The sequence below is a fragment of the Sinocyclocheilus rhinocerous genome, unplaced genomic scaffold, assembly GCF_001515625.1.
Source record: "Sinocyclocheilus rhinocerous isolate Xijiao unplaced genomic scaffold, SAMN03320098_v1.1 scaffold24, whole genome shotgun sequence".
Lineage (NCBI taxonomy): Eukaryota > Metazoa > Chordata > Actinopteri > Cypriniformes > Cyprinidae > Sinocyclocheilus > Sinocyclocheilus rhinocerous.
In genome coordinates this window covers 1,362,369-1,376,445 of record NW_015647124.1, presented here as the reverse complement: position 1 = coordinate 1,376,445, position 14,077 = coordinate 1,362,369, and the positions used below count along the sequence as shown (strand labels likewise).

General features: G+C 34.9%; 1 protein-coding gene across 2 annotated transcripts in view; it reads left to right on the top strand.

The window, feature by feature from the left end:
* arhgap27 (Rho GTPase activating protein 27) overlaps positions 1–14,077 on the top strand; it is a 35,001-nt gene that overhangs the window by 19,698 nt on the left and 1,226 nt on the right. Inside the window, exons 3-16 of one of the 2 annotated variants that reach the window (XM_016513315.1) lie at positions 823–1,287; positions 2,961–3,167; positions 3,327–3,407; positions 5,046–5,153; positions 6,045–6,116; positions 8,091–8,158; positions 8,495–8,579; positions 8,650–8,751; positions 8,856–8,954; positions 9,047–9,161; positions 10,613–10,738; positions 10,830–10,928; positions 11,644–11,721; positions 12,524–12,652. In XM_016513315.1, the coding sequence (XP_016368801.1) occupies positions 823–1,287; positions 2,961–3,167; positions 3,327–3,407; positions 5,046–5,153; positions 6,045–6,116; positions 8,091–8,158; positions 8,495–8,579; positions 8,650–8,751; positions 8,856–8,954; positions 9,047–9,161; positions 10,613–10,738; positions 10,830–10,928; positions 11,644–11,721; positions 12,524–12,652 (1,834 nt within the window). The remainder of the gene's footprint in view (positions 1–822; positions 1,288–2,960; positions 3,168–3,326; positions 3,408–5,045; positions 5,154–6,044; positions 6,117–8,090; positions 8,159–8,494; positions 8,580–8,649; positions 8,752–8,855; positions 8,955–9,046; positions 9,162–10,612; positions 10,739–10,829; positions 10,929–11,643; positions 11,722–12,523; positions 12,653–14,077) is intronic. The other variant, XM_016513316.1, reaches the window with a different exon arrangement.

Here is a 14,077-nt window from a genome sequence, read left to right as displayed (position 1 = left end):
GGTCCACTGACCTTCATCAGGCAAATTTGCCTGATGAAGGTCAGTGGACCGAAACGTTGCGTTTAATACTGTTAAAATCACAACCATTTTTTACAGTGTAAGTAATAAAAGTCTGTGCACCGCTTATGTAACATGCATAAGCAAATGAAAATTATTGCATATGAATGACACCATAAATTGTGCTATTTGTTGAGAAGAGGTTTGCTGTTGCTTTTCTGTGAGAGCAAGCTTATGATTTTTGCCTGGCAGATGATAAAATGGAATAAAATCTCATCTGTTAGACTTCTCTTAGAGACCAGAACATCACAGAGACTTGAGCTAGGAAGCAACCACCTAACAACCTCATAATAACGTGCTAAAAACCGTCCCGAACACCTCAACCACCATATAGCAACACCTTGGCATTGTGTCAGTGACCATTACACATCCTTGTGAAAAAAGCCTTGTTAGTTTGAACATAAGTGTGTTTCCAGAACACAGTTGACAGTGGTGTGTGTGCTGAATGTTCCTCAGGTTAAGGAGCGTTTGGTTTTGTTTTACTTTCTGGTGATGTGGAGAATCCCTTCGAGCGTGGATATTCTGTTACACCAAATACACCAAATAATGATCTTTAAAATAGCATCATATGACCCCTTTAAACAACGTTGTCTTTATGATATTGCACACAAAAATGTCTTACACTTGCACACCAAATGGGTTATCATACATGAAAATATAGCTTCCTTAAGGGGCTCCTTGCAAAGAGATCATCATATTTGGGTGCCTTTGGCATCATGTCTTGTACAAGTATATGCATTCATGGGTGTCATTTTTGTCCATCAGGTAGAGGATGACAGCGCTCTCACGGCGGTGTATGTAAACCTCCCCCGGGTGCGTCGGAGTACCACTGACACCTCCAGTACCGTTGCTTCTCCATTACAGGAGTTCCCAGACACTCCCGATACCCTTCTTTTAGACTCTGCGGGATGGGAGATCCATACTGACGACCAGAGCGGCCAAGAGTACTACTACCACCCCTCTACGGGCCGCAGCACCTGGGAGTATCCGCTCAGCTACTCCATGGAGTCGTCAGTGGGGACAGAGGAGGCCCGTTCTCCTCCCTCGTTCCCCCAGTCTCCCATCAGCTCGCCCCTATTCCCTTCTCCTCAAAGGTGGAGCTCGGACTGGGAGAAGGTGCTGGATGAGAATACTGGCAGGCATTACTTCTTTAACATTGTGTCGGGTCAGAGCTCATGGGATCCCCCAGAGGATATCACCTCACCAGAGCAGTTTCTGGAAGATTGCCCGGTATGGAGGTTTTATGTTACCATATTATGGTATTTATGTGCAAATAGACCTTAGTCAGGTTAGATGCCATATTGGATTTTACATGGATGAAAACGAGGCTGTGAGGAATTGACAGTCTTTACAACCTTACAACTTTACAAAGACGTTTCGTTAGCTAAACAATCACTATGTTAAACAACATTACAAGCTATTGAACACACTGTACTTCTATCACTCACAGCCTTGTTTTCAAGGCTGTCAAAAATGAAATATGACACTACCTTAATTAACCCTTGTGCGTCACTTAAAAAAAGTTACACATAGGTCCATAGTGGACAAAAATGTCCATGTCAAAAAACTGTCATAAAAATTTGAAGCTTGGGAGCAAAGTTTGGTCTTGGGAGAGTTAAGTTTGGTCTCATTTTACAGAAGACCCATGGCAGATTATTGCTGAAGTAAAAAAACTTTAAAAAGTGAAACCAAAAAAAAAGTTATAATTTTTGTACCTAGTGCAAAACAGATTTATTAAAGGAAATTGAAGTGAAATAGTAAAATTCCAATAAAAATACTCATCTGTGCCAAAATGTATGCAGTTGGCAATAACACAGGCAAAATTATCAAAAAAAACAAAACTGAAAAGACAAAAATGTCCAAAAGGTCGCACAAGGGTTAAAGTCTATAGCTTTTTTTTATTATTACAGTGGTTTTCAACCATTTTGTCCCCATGGCCCCCCATTGCCCACAGCAATATTCGAAAGCCCCATGACATTTGCAGTTGAAAATATTTTTTACAATTTATATTTTATAATAGAATAATAAAAAATAAAAATGGCTGTGGAGATTTTCGATTTTATTAATATACATTACACTTAATTAATATACACTTTTCAAAGTCTAGAAATCTAAAATCTAAAATTTCTCCTTCCTCATGCAGCATATGTAGGTTTTTTGACCATTTTTGAGAGGATTTTAGTTGGTTTGACTTATATTATTGCTGGCTTTGTCTTATTTTTAATCATTTTAAGTCATCTTTGGATTGAGAACCAGTGAGTTGATCTCACACTGTCAACCTGGAAATTATACTTAGTATAATATTATCATGTAAATTATTTTATAGTTATGGTTATAGTTATCGTCCTTGGTGTCAGTGGGTCTTAAACCAGTGGTTTTCAGCCTTTTTGTCTTCAAGATCCCCCATTGTCCACAGCAATGTTCGAAGACCCCGTGATTTTTTAAAATATATTTTTTAATATATTGTAAAAATATTAAAAAAATATTTAACATTTAAGATTAGACTGCCTCATATATACACTTTTTTCAAGACAGTGGGGATGAATTAATAGGTTTGACTTATTTTGTTGCTTGTTTAATCATTTTTTTCTCTTCAGATTTGATCAATTGTCTCCTAAAAGTAGACTAAAGTATTACATTGAGTTGCATAAAAAAAATAGTATAATTAAAATTTTAATTTGTAATTTATGTGACAAATGAAAACGCAAAAACAAATGCAATTAATAAATTGCAATAATAATATTTTCAAAAGGGTTTCTCAAACACTACCCTTTTCTGCAAAAAAAAAGTTAATAATGAGTTCTATTTCTATCATGAAAGAATTAAATGAAAAATTGAATTAAAAATTTTTTTAAAAAGTTTGAATGATACTTTTATTGTCTTCTTTACTCCCCAAAATGTAGCCTCCATTTCCTGAGGAAGACTACCCAGCATCTCCAGATCTGGAGGAAGCATCTCCTCTCTCTATGCCATCAGAGTATACTTTGATTCATGTGAAGAAGGTCTCAATCCCCAGGGCCAGTCTGGATCACAGCGTCCCACCAGGCTGGACCCTCAGCATCGACCCTGAAGGAGCTTGGGTCTTCACGAGCGACCACACGCAGGAGCAGGTACAGGACACTTGACACTGACCTTGGCGTGTCCTTGTTTTGGGCTGGCTTACTTATTATTTGGGCTGATTAGCTTGCTATTATTAGTGATGTGGATGATAGTAGGGCTGTAGGCTAGTTTTGTAATTTGGTGAACTTAATGAAGCGTCTTGTTGACAGTGGATCAAGTCGCTAGACGATCGAGGACGGACATACTACTACTTAAGAGATGGCAGCAAGTCCCAGTGGAACTTGCCTGAGGTGAGATACAGTGGGAAAATTTGGGATTGTCCACCTGAAGGCCTGTTCACACCAAGAACGATAACTATATTAGCGCCCAAACTTAGCAGACAATAAAGTTCTGTTTGTTATAAGGACACTGCTCTTTTGTTATCTGCTGCTTTAAATGCTCGCGCTCTATGTGAAGCCAGGTGGATTCTGATTGGCTGTCAATGTTTTTTATCATTCATCAGCTGGAAGAAATTGTTCTGAATGTGATTCTGAACTGATAGCGTTTCTGTTTGTAGTTATTGTTATAGTTGCGGTGTGAAATGGCCTGTTCTTATAGAATTAGAATGATTATTAAAACTTTTTTTGTTATAATTATTGTCCTTGGTGCGAACGGGTCTTAAAGCTGTCGTTCTCAACCTTTTTGTCCCCCCTAATCTATAACCATATTCAAAGCCCCATGACTTTTTCAGCTGTTCGTGATTTACTGGTTAAGGAATAAAGGCATAGTTCTTCCAAAAAACGTTTAAAAGTCTGTTATTATTTACTAGCCCATGTGTTGTTTCAAACCTGTATGACTTTCTTTCCTAATAAGATATTTTGAAAAATGCTGGTAACTAATCGTTTCAGTTTCCAATGATTTCCATAGTATTTTTCCCCCCTCCATACTATGGAAGTCAAAGAGAACTGAAACGCTTTGGTTACCAACATTCTTCAAAACATCTTCTTTTGTGTTCCTCAGAAGAAAGAAAGTCATACAGGTTTGGAATGACATGAGAGATAAGAATTTTTTAACATTTGTATTCACAATTTATTCCTGTCGGTATAATTTTTCAGAGCGTGGTATTAGTAGAAAAACGTATATTCATTAAATGTGTAAAAAATGGCCAAAACTTATTCATTTTCATAACTTATCCAAGTCTAGATATCTAAGTTTTCCACGACCATGGGAATCCTGGCTGTCAAGGGGTAAATTAAACATATCTTTTTTTTTTCTTTTTTTTTTTTGCTGCTTTAGCATCATTTTAATCAACGAGCCGTAGGGTTTAATTTGGATTTGTCTGTGCATGTTTTTTTTACTCTCATAGATTTTGTTACCATTGCCATGCATTATACGACTGATAGACTGCAACGGTTAATCATCATATGTGTTCTACTGAAGAAACAAAGTCACCTACATCTTGGATGCCCTGGGGGTAAGCAGATAAACATCAAATTTTCATTTTTGGGTGAACTATCCCTTTAAGGACCCATTGAAAGATTGCTGTTGTTCACCTAAAAAAATGAGTGAAACTGTCCTTCTGATCCCAAATGATACGGTGAAAACACAAAATTATATTTTTGGCAGAATGTCCATGCTGCTGTTTTTTTTTTTTTGTAAAAGTGGGTGGTGATTAATAATGGAAAATTATAAAAGTGAAAACTTTTATAATTTTCACTTAGAAATTGCTGGTAGATTTCACAAATAATTACAAACAAAGGCAAGTAACACATCAAATTAAACATGAAATTTTGAAGTAGAAAAACATAAATAATATTTTCTTGTAAAATGTACTCCAATAACAACTTCAAAAAATAATTTTATTACAGTGTACTAACAAGCTCAAAAAAATACAAAAACCTCTCATAAAGTTAACATTTCTGAATACAAATTCTCTCTCACACTTCTAGTACTCTGGAAGTCCAGGACAGTATGGAGTGGGAAATGGGGCCTCACTAGAGCAGGACACAATGGGATCCAAGCAAAACTGGAGGCGCAGTGCGGGATACCAGGAAGATGTATGTACTCACACACATTTGCTTTGAATTTCTACCTCTACATGTGTTAGTTCATCCAACAGCTCACCCACACTCATAAACAAAGAGTGATGCCCTGACGCATGTGATGCACACCTGATCCTTCATGCGTGTCCTTAGTGACCGTGTTTCCTAAATAGGCTCTAGAATGCACCTGAGACTCAGTTTGTTATAGAGTTGCTCTATTTAAATCCCTCCTAGTATTTTAGATCCTATCATTTCAATATGCAAACATATACTCAACATTTACCCTGTTTTCACTGAACTGCTCCATGGAGATTAATTGGGTTATTAACACAGTAGCATACTGTACTGCATTACTAATGGTGTTTACCAAAGGCACACAATGGAAAAATTTAGTTGTGTACTAAAAATGGTATATTTGACCACAGTTAAATGGTCTTGTCTGTTTTTGAGAAGCAATTTTTGGTTTTCTAGGGCATTATTGTATTATTGTATCATGCCCTACAAATGTAAATGATTTACACATGTGATTTTATCACAAACAGAAGTGTCATTCATCAAGTCCATTATAGAAACGTATGATTTTACGATTTTGTGGAGATTAACAATTTTGTTAATTTACATGAATTTTTTCAGGTCTGGACTCATAAATCCATGTTTTTCAAGACAGTTGTTGAGGGGGTGCATTAAAATAGTAAATATCTTGAGTTTTAGTCAGTTTGGCTTATTTTATTGTTTGTTTTGTTTGTTTTTACTGCAAACAAATGTTTTTACTGCAATGAAAAAATGCAGTTGTGTAATGAAAATGGTATATTTCACCATATTTAAATGGTCTTGTCTCTTTTTTTTAGTTTCTAGGCCATTATTGTAAATGCATAGTGTGATTTACCTGTTATTTTCTCTTAACAGAAGAGTCACTCATCATATCCTCAGAATACACCAGACAGCGATGCCTCCAGCTCTCCTGAGATGCCACATAATGTAAGACTCCAGATCAAACGCTTATATCTTTTAAAATATAATTGGTTTTTTTTGTTGTTTTTTTAATAGAATTTTTGCAGACATATAAAAAGGTATTACATCTGTTACAAAATGAGATAAGGTGTCTGATCAGAAGAAAAACAAGAAACAAAACTTAACAAAGAACCCCTCCACCCATAACCCACCCCAAGGGCCACTGAAATAACACACACACAAAAAAAACAATAATAATAAAAAAGGATATCAAAAAGCAACAGACAATACAATAAAGTCTAATCAAATGAACCCCCCATACCCCCCATAAGGGTCTAGTCAGAAGGTCCAGATGTCACAGTATAAAATATAAATTTTGATCTAAATTTTACAATAAACTACATAAAGGAAATCTTCGGGCACCATTCATGTGATTATTATAAGCTCATTATGTGCTTACGGGAAGGGATCAGAGTGAGTGTTAAATAGTGAGTGAGTGATATGAAACAGCTGTGTGCAATCAGTGCTGTGTGCAATCAGTGCAATGAATGATGGGATATGTAGTCCGGGGTGATATGCAACAGTGTGTCGTGCGAGAGTCAATGAAAATGGAAAGGGTGACCTCTGATGGCTAGCAGATGGAATTTCATGGACCGGATACGTAACACTTACTGCCATGAATGACATGCTGTGTCATCAGGAAACAAAACGTATTGATGTGTTTTTCTCTCTTTTCCTTGGTAAGTGTTGGGTTTGATAATGCCAGTGTAGAGGTGTTCCATAAATTGCACAGGAGAATATAATTATGCAGTTACACAATACATGCTGAGTAAAAGTATTTATGCAGGTTAGGACAAGTGGAGCAATGTCTAATCAAAAGTTTTTGAATATGACTAGAAGAATGACCCATTTAATTCATTTAAAACAGTCTGTACACACCAAACAGATCACCGATACTTACTGTAAACCTATGAAGAACAGTCTAAGATACCAAAACATCTGATGTCAAACTCGGAGATAGTCACATGCATGCAATAGTATTTTGCCACACTGGCCCCTGGTGGTTACTAATGAGACTTACAGCCCAGTTGCTGCCTTCTACTCAAAAAAGCAAGTACCAAATGTATCACAATGCTTCCATGAGTTTTGGACGTGATATCATGGCAGTACCTTGTTTTTTGGACATTTACCATGGTGGAGTTCCATTAAATTAATTATACCGAACCACGGTAAATATCAAAGTACTGGTATTACAATCACTGTTCAAATTCCAAGTAAATTTCACAAATAATTACAAAGAAACAGCAAGTAATACATTGAATTAAATGTGAACATACTTCAGTAATCTTTGTTTTATTTACTACATTTTTTACAGTGTATATGTGCATATATACTGTATTAGCAAATCTCAGCTGTGTGATTGTTTATATCATCACAAAATATAAATATATTATCTCACAGCTCTTTATATTAAGTTGGATATTAAGTCTAATTAGTCTAAATAAGTCTAATGTCCAATTTTATCCGCATATACTCACAGAAAAAAGCAACATATATATATACAGCAAATTTCAGCTGCCTGATTGTTTATATCATCACAAAATGTGAACTATATTATCGCACAGCTCTAAACTGCTATATGTGGCTATAAAGCATGAAGGTCCTAACATTAACATGATGGTTTTACCGTGTTTAAGGGGGTTTTAGCTCAAACTGTGCTTGATGTTGTACCGAAGAACACTTCTTACCTGTGGATACTTGTGATTTTATTATATGAGCATTTTAAAGAGTGAAATGGAGTGTTAAATGATTTGCTCCTCAATTTAAAACCATTAAAAGGATAAAACAGCTGAACAGTAATCTACTTTTTCTGTTCGACATTTTAAGGTGAACCTTAAAGGTTATAATTCACTTCACTTTCATGATGTCAGACATTATCCTGTACATTTTTTGTTTCTTTCAGAGAGGCTGTATTAACTCATTACATTTTTTTTTTTTAAGGTTTCAAACTTGGAAAAGGCTGGAATCCTGAATAAAACAAAGGTGTCTGAAAACGGGAAGAAAATTAGGTAAGGTTGGCCATCATGAAAATGGTAACACTTTACAGTAAAGTAAAGCATTTATTAATCTCAGCTAGTAGTAATTTCAGCATTTATTAATGCATTATTAATATCAAAAGTTATATCTGTTAATATTATTTAACGGGACATGAACTAGTGTAACAATGAACAGTTATATGTTTATTATTTTACATGAATTACAAAGACAAATGTATCGCTAAGTGTCAGTTTATGTTAGTTAGCTCATTAACTAACGTTCACCAATCTGACCTTTTTGTGAAGTGTTACGGTGAAAACTGTTATGTTCGTATGTAAAAGTATAACATTTTACAAATCGTCCCACAGGAAGAACTGGAGTAATTCCTGGACGGTTCTCCATGGAGGGATACTGACATTCCATAAGGATCCAAAGACACCAGCTGGAGCATCGGTGAGAAACAAAACCAGCAAATGTAGAATTTGCATTTTTCACAACACTGATTGTATTTTATATTACGTAGAGCAAGACAAACCAGATAGTTCCAGAATTCACAGTCGAACTGAGAGGGGCAACAATTAACCGGGCAACCAAGGACAAATCAAGCAAGAAAAATGTTTTGGAGGTATGGCTGTTACAGCACTACCTACGACTGTGCTGGATGATCATACTCTATACTTGACTAGTGTGTCGTCTTGACGTTCCATGTGTGTTTGTTTGTTCATTCAGCTTAAGAGTCGCAATGGTGTGGAGTACTTGATCCAGTACGACACTGAGAGCATCATCACAGACTGGTATAAAATCATCACAGATACCATACACCAGCTGGTGAGTCTTGCATCGTTGTCCAGAACTGAACATTAACAAAACTTGGTTGTGTTTTTCTCTGAAATCTGCATTTCTGCATTGCTCTGGGCCAGGATCTGCGTCAGGATCTGGATCAGCACCACTCTGAAGATGAGGAGGAAATCAGTGAGAAGTCCTCGAGCTTAGACAGAGAGGATAGACCCTTCGACAAAAGAACTATGAGCAATGGTAGTGCTTCAAATGATTCTTAACCCTCTGGTATAAGTGTATTAAGTGTAACTTTTTTATTTTGAATGAAAGGAATGTATCATAAGATGTTTCAGTAATATTTACTCTTTAATATTTTGTATTTTGAGGGGATTTCATGGTACTTTTATGCAGCAATTATGCAGCATTTATTTAAATTAATACAGTTTTTAATAAAAAAAAAAAAAAACAGCAAAGATATTTAAAATCCTAAAGGCTATCATAAAATCCTATGTAATACCATTGTGCAACCACTAGATGACTAGATTAAGCCATTTAAACTTTTTTAATTTAATTTATTTTTATTTATTTATTGTGTGTGTGTGTGTGTGTGTGTGTACGCGCGCGCGTGTGTGTGTGTGTGTGTACGCGTGTGTGTGTGTGTGTGTGTGTGTGTGTGTGTGCGTGTGTGTGTGTACCTGGTATTCCCTACATTTTGAGGACCAAATGTCCCCACAAGGATAATAATACCAGTAAATTTTGACCTTGTGGGGACATTTTTAGGTCCCCATGAGGACACAAGCTTATAAATCATCCAGAATGAAGTGTTTTGAAAAACTAAAATAGCATAAAGTTTTGTGTGAGAGGTAGGTTTAGGGTAAGCGGATAGAAAATACAGTTTGTACAATATAAAAACAATTACGCCTATGGAATGTCCCCACAAAAAATTAAAACCTGTGTGTGTGTGTGTGTGTGTGTGTGTGTGTGTGCGTGTGTGTACCTGTTTTTCTATTCCGGTGGGGACTTAAACCTGAACACACACACAGACTCATGGGGACTCGTGTCACGGTGGGGACCTAAATTGAGGTCCCCACGGGTAAACAAGCTAATAAATCACACAGAATGAAGTTTTTTGAAAATCTAAAAATGCAGAAAGTTTTCTGTAAGGGGTAGGTTTAGGGGTAGGGTTGGTGTAGGGCAATAGAATATACGGTCTGTACAGTAGAAAAACCATTACGCCTATGGAGAGTCCCCACAAGGATAGCAAACCAGACGTTTGTGTGTGTTTATATAGCAAGTGCCAGAAAAAGCATCAAGTTTCTTACCATTCTGATGAAGCATAATATTTAAAAAAATTCTAAAAGTCAACTTTTCCATTATAATATAAAAGACCAGCGGAGGGTTAAAGGAATAGTTCACCCAAAAATAAAAATTTGGTCGTAATTTATTCATTCCAAACCTGAATGGCTTTCTTTCTTCTGTTGAACACAAAAAAGAAGATATTTTGAAAATGTTCTAATTTTTTTGTCCCACATGAAATGTTGTTGGTTTGACCCCCAATGACATAAATGTGAGAAAATAATTACAGTAAATTTTATCCATTTATAAAAAACTAAAGATACTAAAAAAAAATTGAAAAGAAAATGCTGAAAGCACAGTACTGGATACAGAAAATGAGTATAAAAATGTACTGCCCTCTTCCTGTTCATTAGCATCTCGTCATCCTTCGTCCTCTTCGACACCTGAAGCAGATCAGAAGAAGGTCCGCACCAAACTGAAGAAGTTTCTCCTCAAGCGGCCCACCCTGCAGTCGGTCAAAGACAAGGGATATATCAGAGGTCCATCACTGCTTTCCCTCATCCATTTCCTGTTCCCTTTACAGAAGATTTTGAATGAAAACTGATTCTAATGTGACCCTTTGATCCACAGAAAATGTATTCGGATGTCACTTGCACAATCTCTGCACTCAAGAAAAGACGAGAGTGCCCAGCTTTGTAGAGAAATGCATCCGGGCGGTAGAGAAAAGAGGTGTGTTACCTTTACACCACTGCCAAATATTTTGATTATTGAAATTGACTTTGGATTAATAATGTGTATAATTTATGTCATTTAATTTTAAGGCTGTAACCATGTCTTGAATGTTGGGAGGGGACTATTTATTTATTTAGGTATTTGTTTTGTTTTGTTTTGTTTTGTTTTTGGGCGGGGTTCTTTTTATTTAAAGGAATTAAATAATTAAAGGATTAAATGGATTTAAAGAAATAAAGCAAAAGAACAGTCAATTAAAAAGAATACGTTTTTTTTTTTTTTAAGTAATACATTTGAACTATTTGTAAATAATATATAAAAAATAAAAAATCATTCTTATTCATATGCCGAAAATGCAAAATGGCTGAATGTTTCTTGTCTAATCATCACATTTTTTTGTTTAACATTTCTATGGTAGTTGTCAAATATTAAATATTTAGTTACTTATATCTGACCTCACAGACTTTCCCCATTAAAAACAGAATGGTCACACTGGAATTCACGTTTGTTTTCTTTCTAAAGCCCGCCCTATTTTGATTTGATTGGTCATCTTAGTCATTTTGACATTGACGAGCGCTGTTACAAAATAACCTAAAAACACCTCTACACTTTTTAATAACCTATAAACCTTTTGAGTACGTCTAAAAATGTTGGCCCTGTTTAATATTTAAAAATCAAGCTGCATGAACTGATTTTTGTTGTTGTTATCCATCAGGTCTGGAGATCGATGGACTCTACAGAGTTAGTGGGAATTTGGCAGTCATCCAGAAACTGCGTTTCAAAGCAGATCATGGTATAATTCATCAGCATGCATTTTACACTTCATCAGCTCAGTTTACTAGCTCTTCACGTCTGCACCAAGATGTCATACTCTGTATTATAGTTTGTTAGTTTCCTTTTGTATTTAAGAAGACGTCACTATTGCATTTGCTCATAATAGGAGCTGTAACTTTATCATGCCGGTTTCACACCACAAGCGTGAGCAACGCATATTTTTTTCAGTGTGCATGTTAACAAAAGAGTGCATTCACACTGGGAGCAGGAGCGTCGCGTGAGCAGCACTGAAGCAATGGTTTCGGCACAGAGTCTATTTTTGCTGCGCTGCTCACGCTCACTTAAAGTGACAGCACACTTTTGAGAGACAAAATAAATATGATTTCACACAAAAAGTGCTAAAAATGCACAGAATAAGCATGTCTAGTGTGTTTTAACAAGAATTGGAGTATGTCAGAAAAGAAAATGAGGAATCAAAAATATGTATAGAAGATTTACCCATTTAAACTTGTTTTTATTTAATCAGTTTGGGTGAAAGTATGGTGTATTAAAAAAATAACATTATAAACAGCACTACTATGGATGAGTGTGGGTTATTGAGGAGATATTGTGCTGAGATAAGACATTTTACATTTAATGCTAAAACTAGAAACAGAAACAGAATAGAGTTTGCGAGGGGAAGCACCACTTTTTAGTTGTTTTCTCATATTTGGTCAGTAGTGATTTTCCATGACCCAAGCGTTTCCACTCACATTGTCTGTGTCTTCTTGACACTTTAGCGATTCCGACTGACTCGTGTGTGTCTCTGTGTGTTTCTCCAGAGGATCTGGACCTGGAGGAGGGGAACTGGGACATCCATGTGATCACAGGAGCGCTGAAGCTCTTCTTCAGAGAGCTGCAGGAGCCTCTTTTCCCTTACAGTCTCTTCAATGATTTCATCAATGGCATCAGTAAGATCCCGAAATGCGGGAGTGGGACTCTAGCGGGTTTCCAGTGTGGGGTTTTCAGTGGCCAAATAGAAGCACATTTCTGCTGCTGATATTGGTGAACTTAGTCAAATTTCCTTTCTTGCATATTGAAACTGAACTAGATATATGATCATATTAAACTACAAAACTACAAAATAGAACCATTTTTTTTTTAATTTAGATTTTTTTTTTACTCCACAATTTATATATTTTTATAATTATGCTGCTAATATAATTTGTAGTAAAAACTAATTTGTATTAAACTATAAAAATGCAAAATAGATCAATTTTCATGATTGTATCTTTCTCAGATTTTCTTGATTGCATAATATTGATATTTTTATGTAATATAATTATACTGATAATATAATTTATAGTGATGTTTTTTCGTTACAGTACAAAAAAATGGAAAATAGAAACATTTCAATTTTGTTTTTCAAAAAGCAAACTAAACAAATGCAAAAGAGAACAATTTTATTAATTTTCTTTTCAGATTTTTTTGACTCCATAATTTAGATATTTTTATTTAAAGGGGTCCTATTATGCTCTTTTACAAAGTCTTGATTTTGTTTTGGGGGTGTACTAGAACATGCTCTCATGCTTGGTGGTTCGAAAAACGCATTATTTTTCACATAATTTACATTATTAAAATACCTTTCTCCCCAGCCTGGCACAAACGGCTCGATTAGTTCCGGCTTTGATGAACTTCTTCATCGTCTCGTCTGATGCAATATTCTTATTTATTTAATATAATTATTATGCTGATAAAATAATTTGTAAAATTGTTTACAATTACAAAATACAAAAAGCAAACTACACAAATGCAAAAGAGAACTATTTTATTAATTTTTTTTCCAGATTTTTTTGACTCCATAATTTAGATATTTTTATTTAATATAATTATTATGCTTGTAATATAATTTGTAGTAAAAAAAAATGTTGTATTAAACAATAAAAATGCAAAATAGAACAATTTTCATGATTGTATCTTTCTCATATTTTCTTGATTGCATAATATTGATATTTTTATGTAATATAATTATACTGATAATATAATTTATAGTGATATTGTTTCATTACAGGAAAAAAAAGGAAAATAGAAAAAAAGGAAAATAGAAAAATTTTTAAAAAATTCTCAGTTGTTTTTTTTTTTTTTTTTTGGGTGGGGGGTACTCCAAAATATAGATCTTTTTATTTATTTAATATAATTATTATGCTGATAAAATAATTTGTAAAATTGTTTACAATTACAAAATACAAAAAGCAAACTACACAAATGCAAAAGAGAACACTTTTATTAATTTTCTTTTCAGATTTTTTTGACTCCATAATTTAGATATTTTTATTTAAAGGGGTCCTATTATGCTCTTTTACAAAGTCTTGATTTTGTTTTGGGGGTGTACTAGA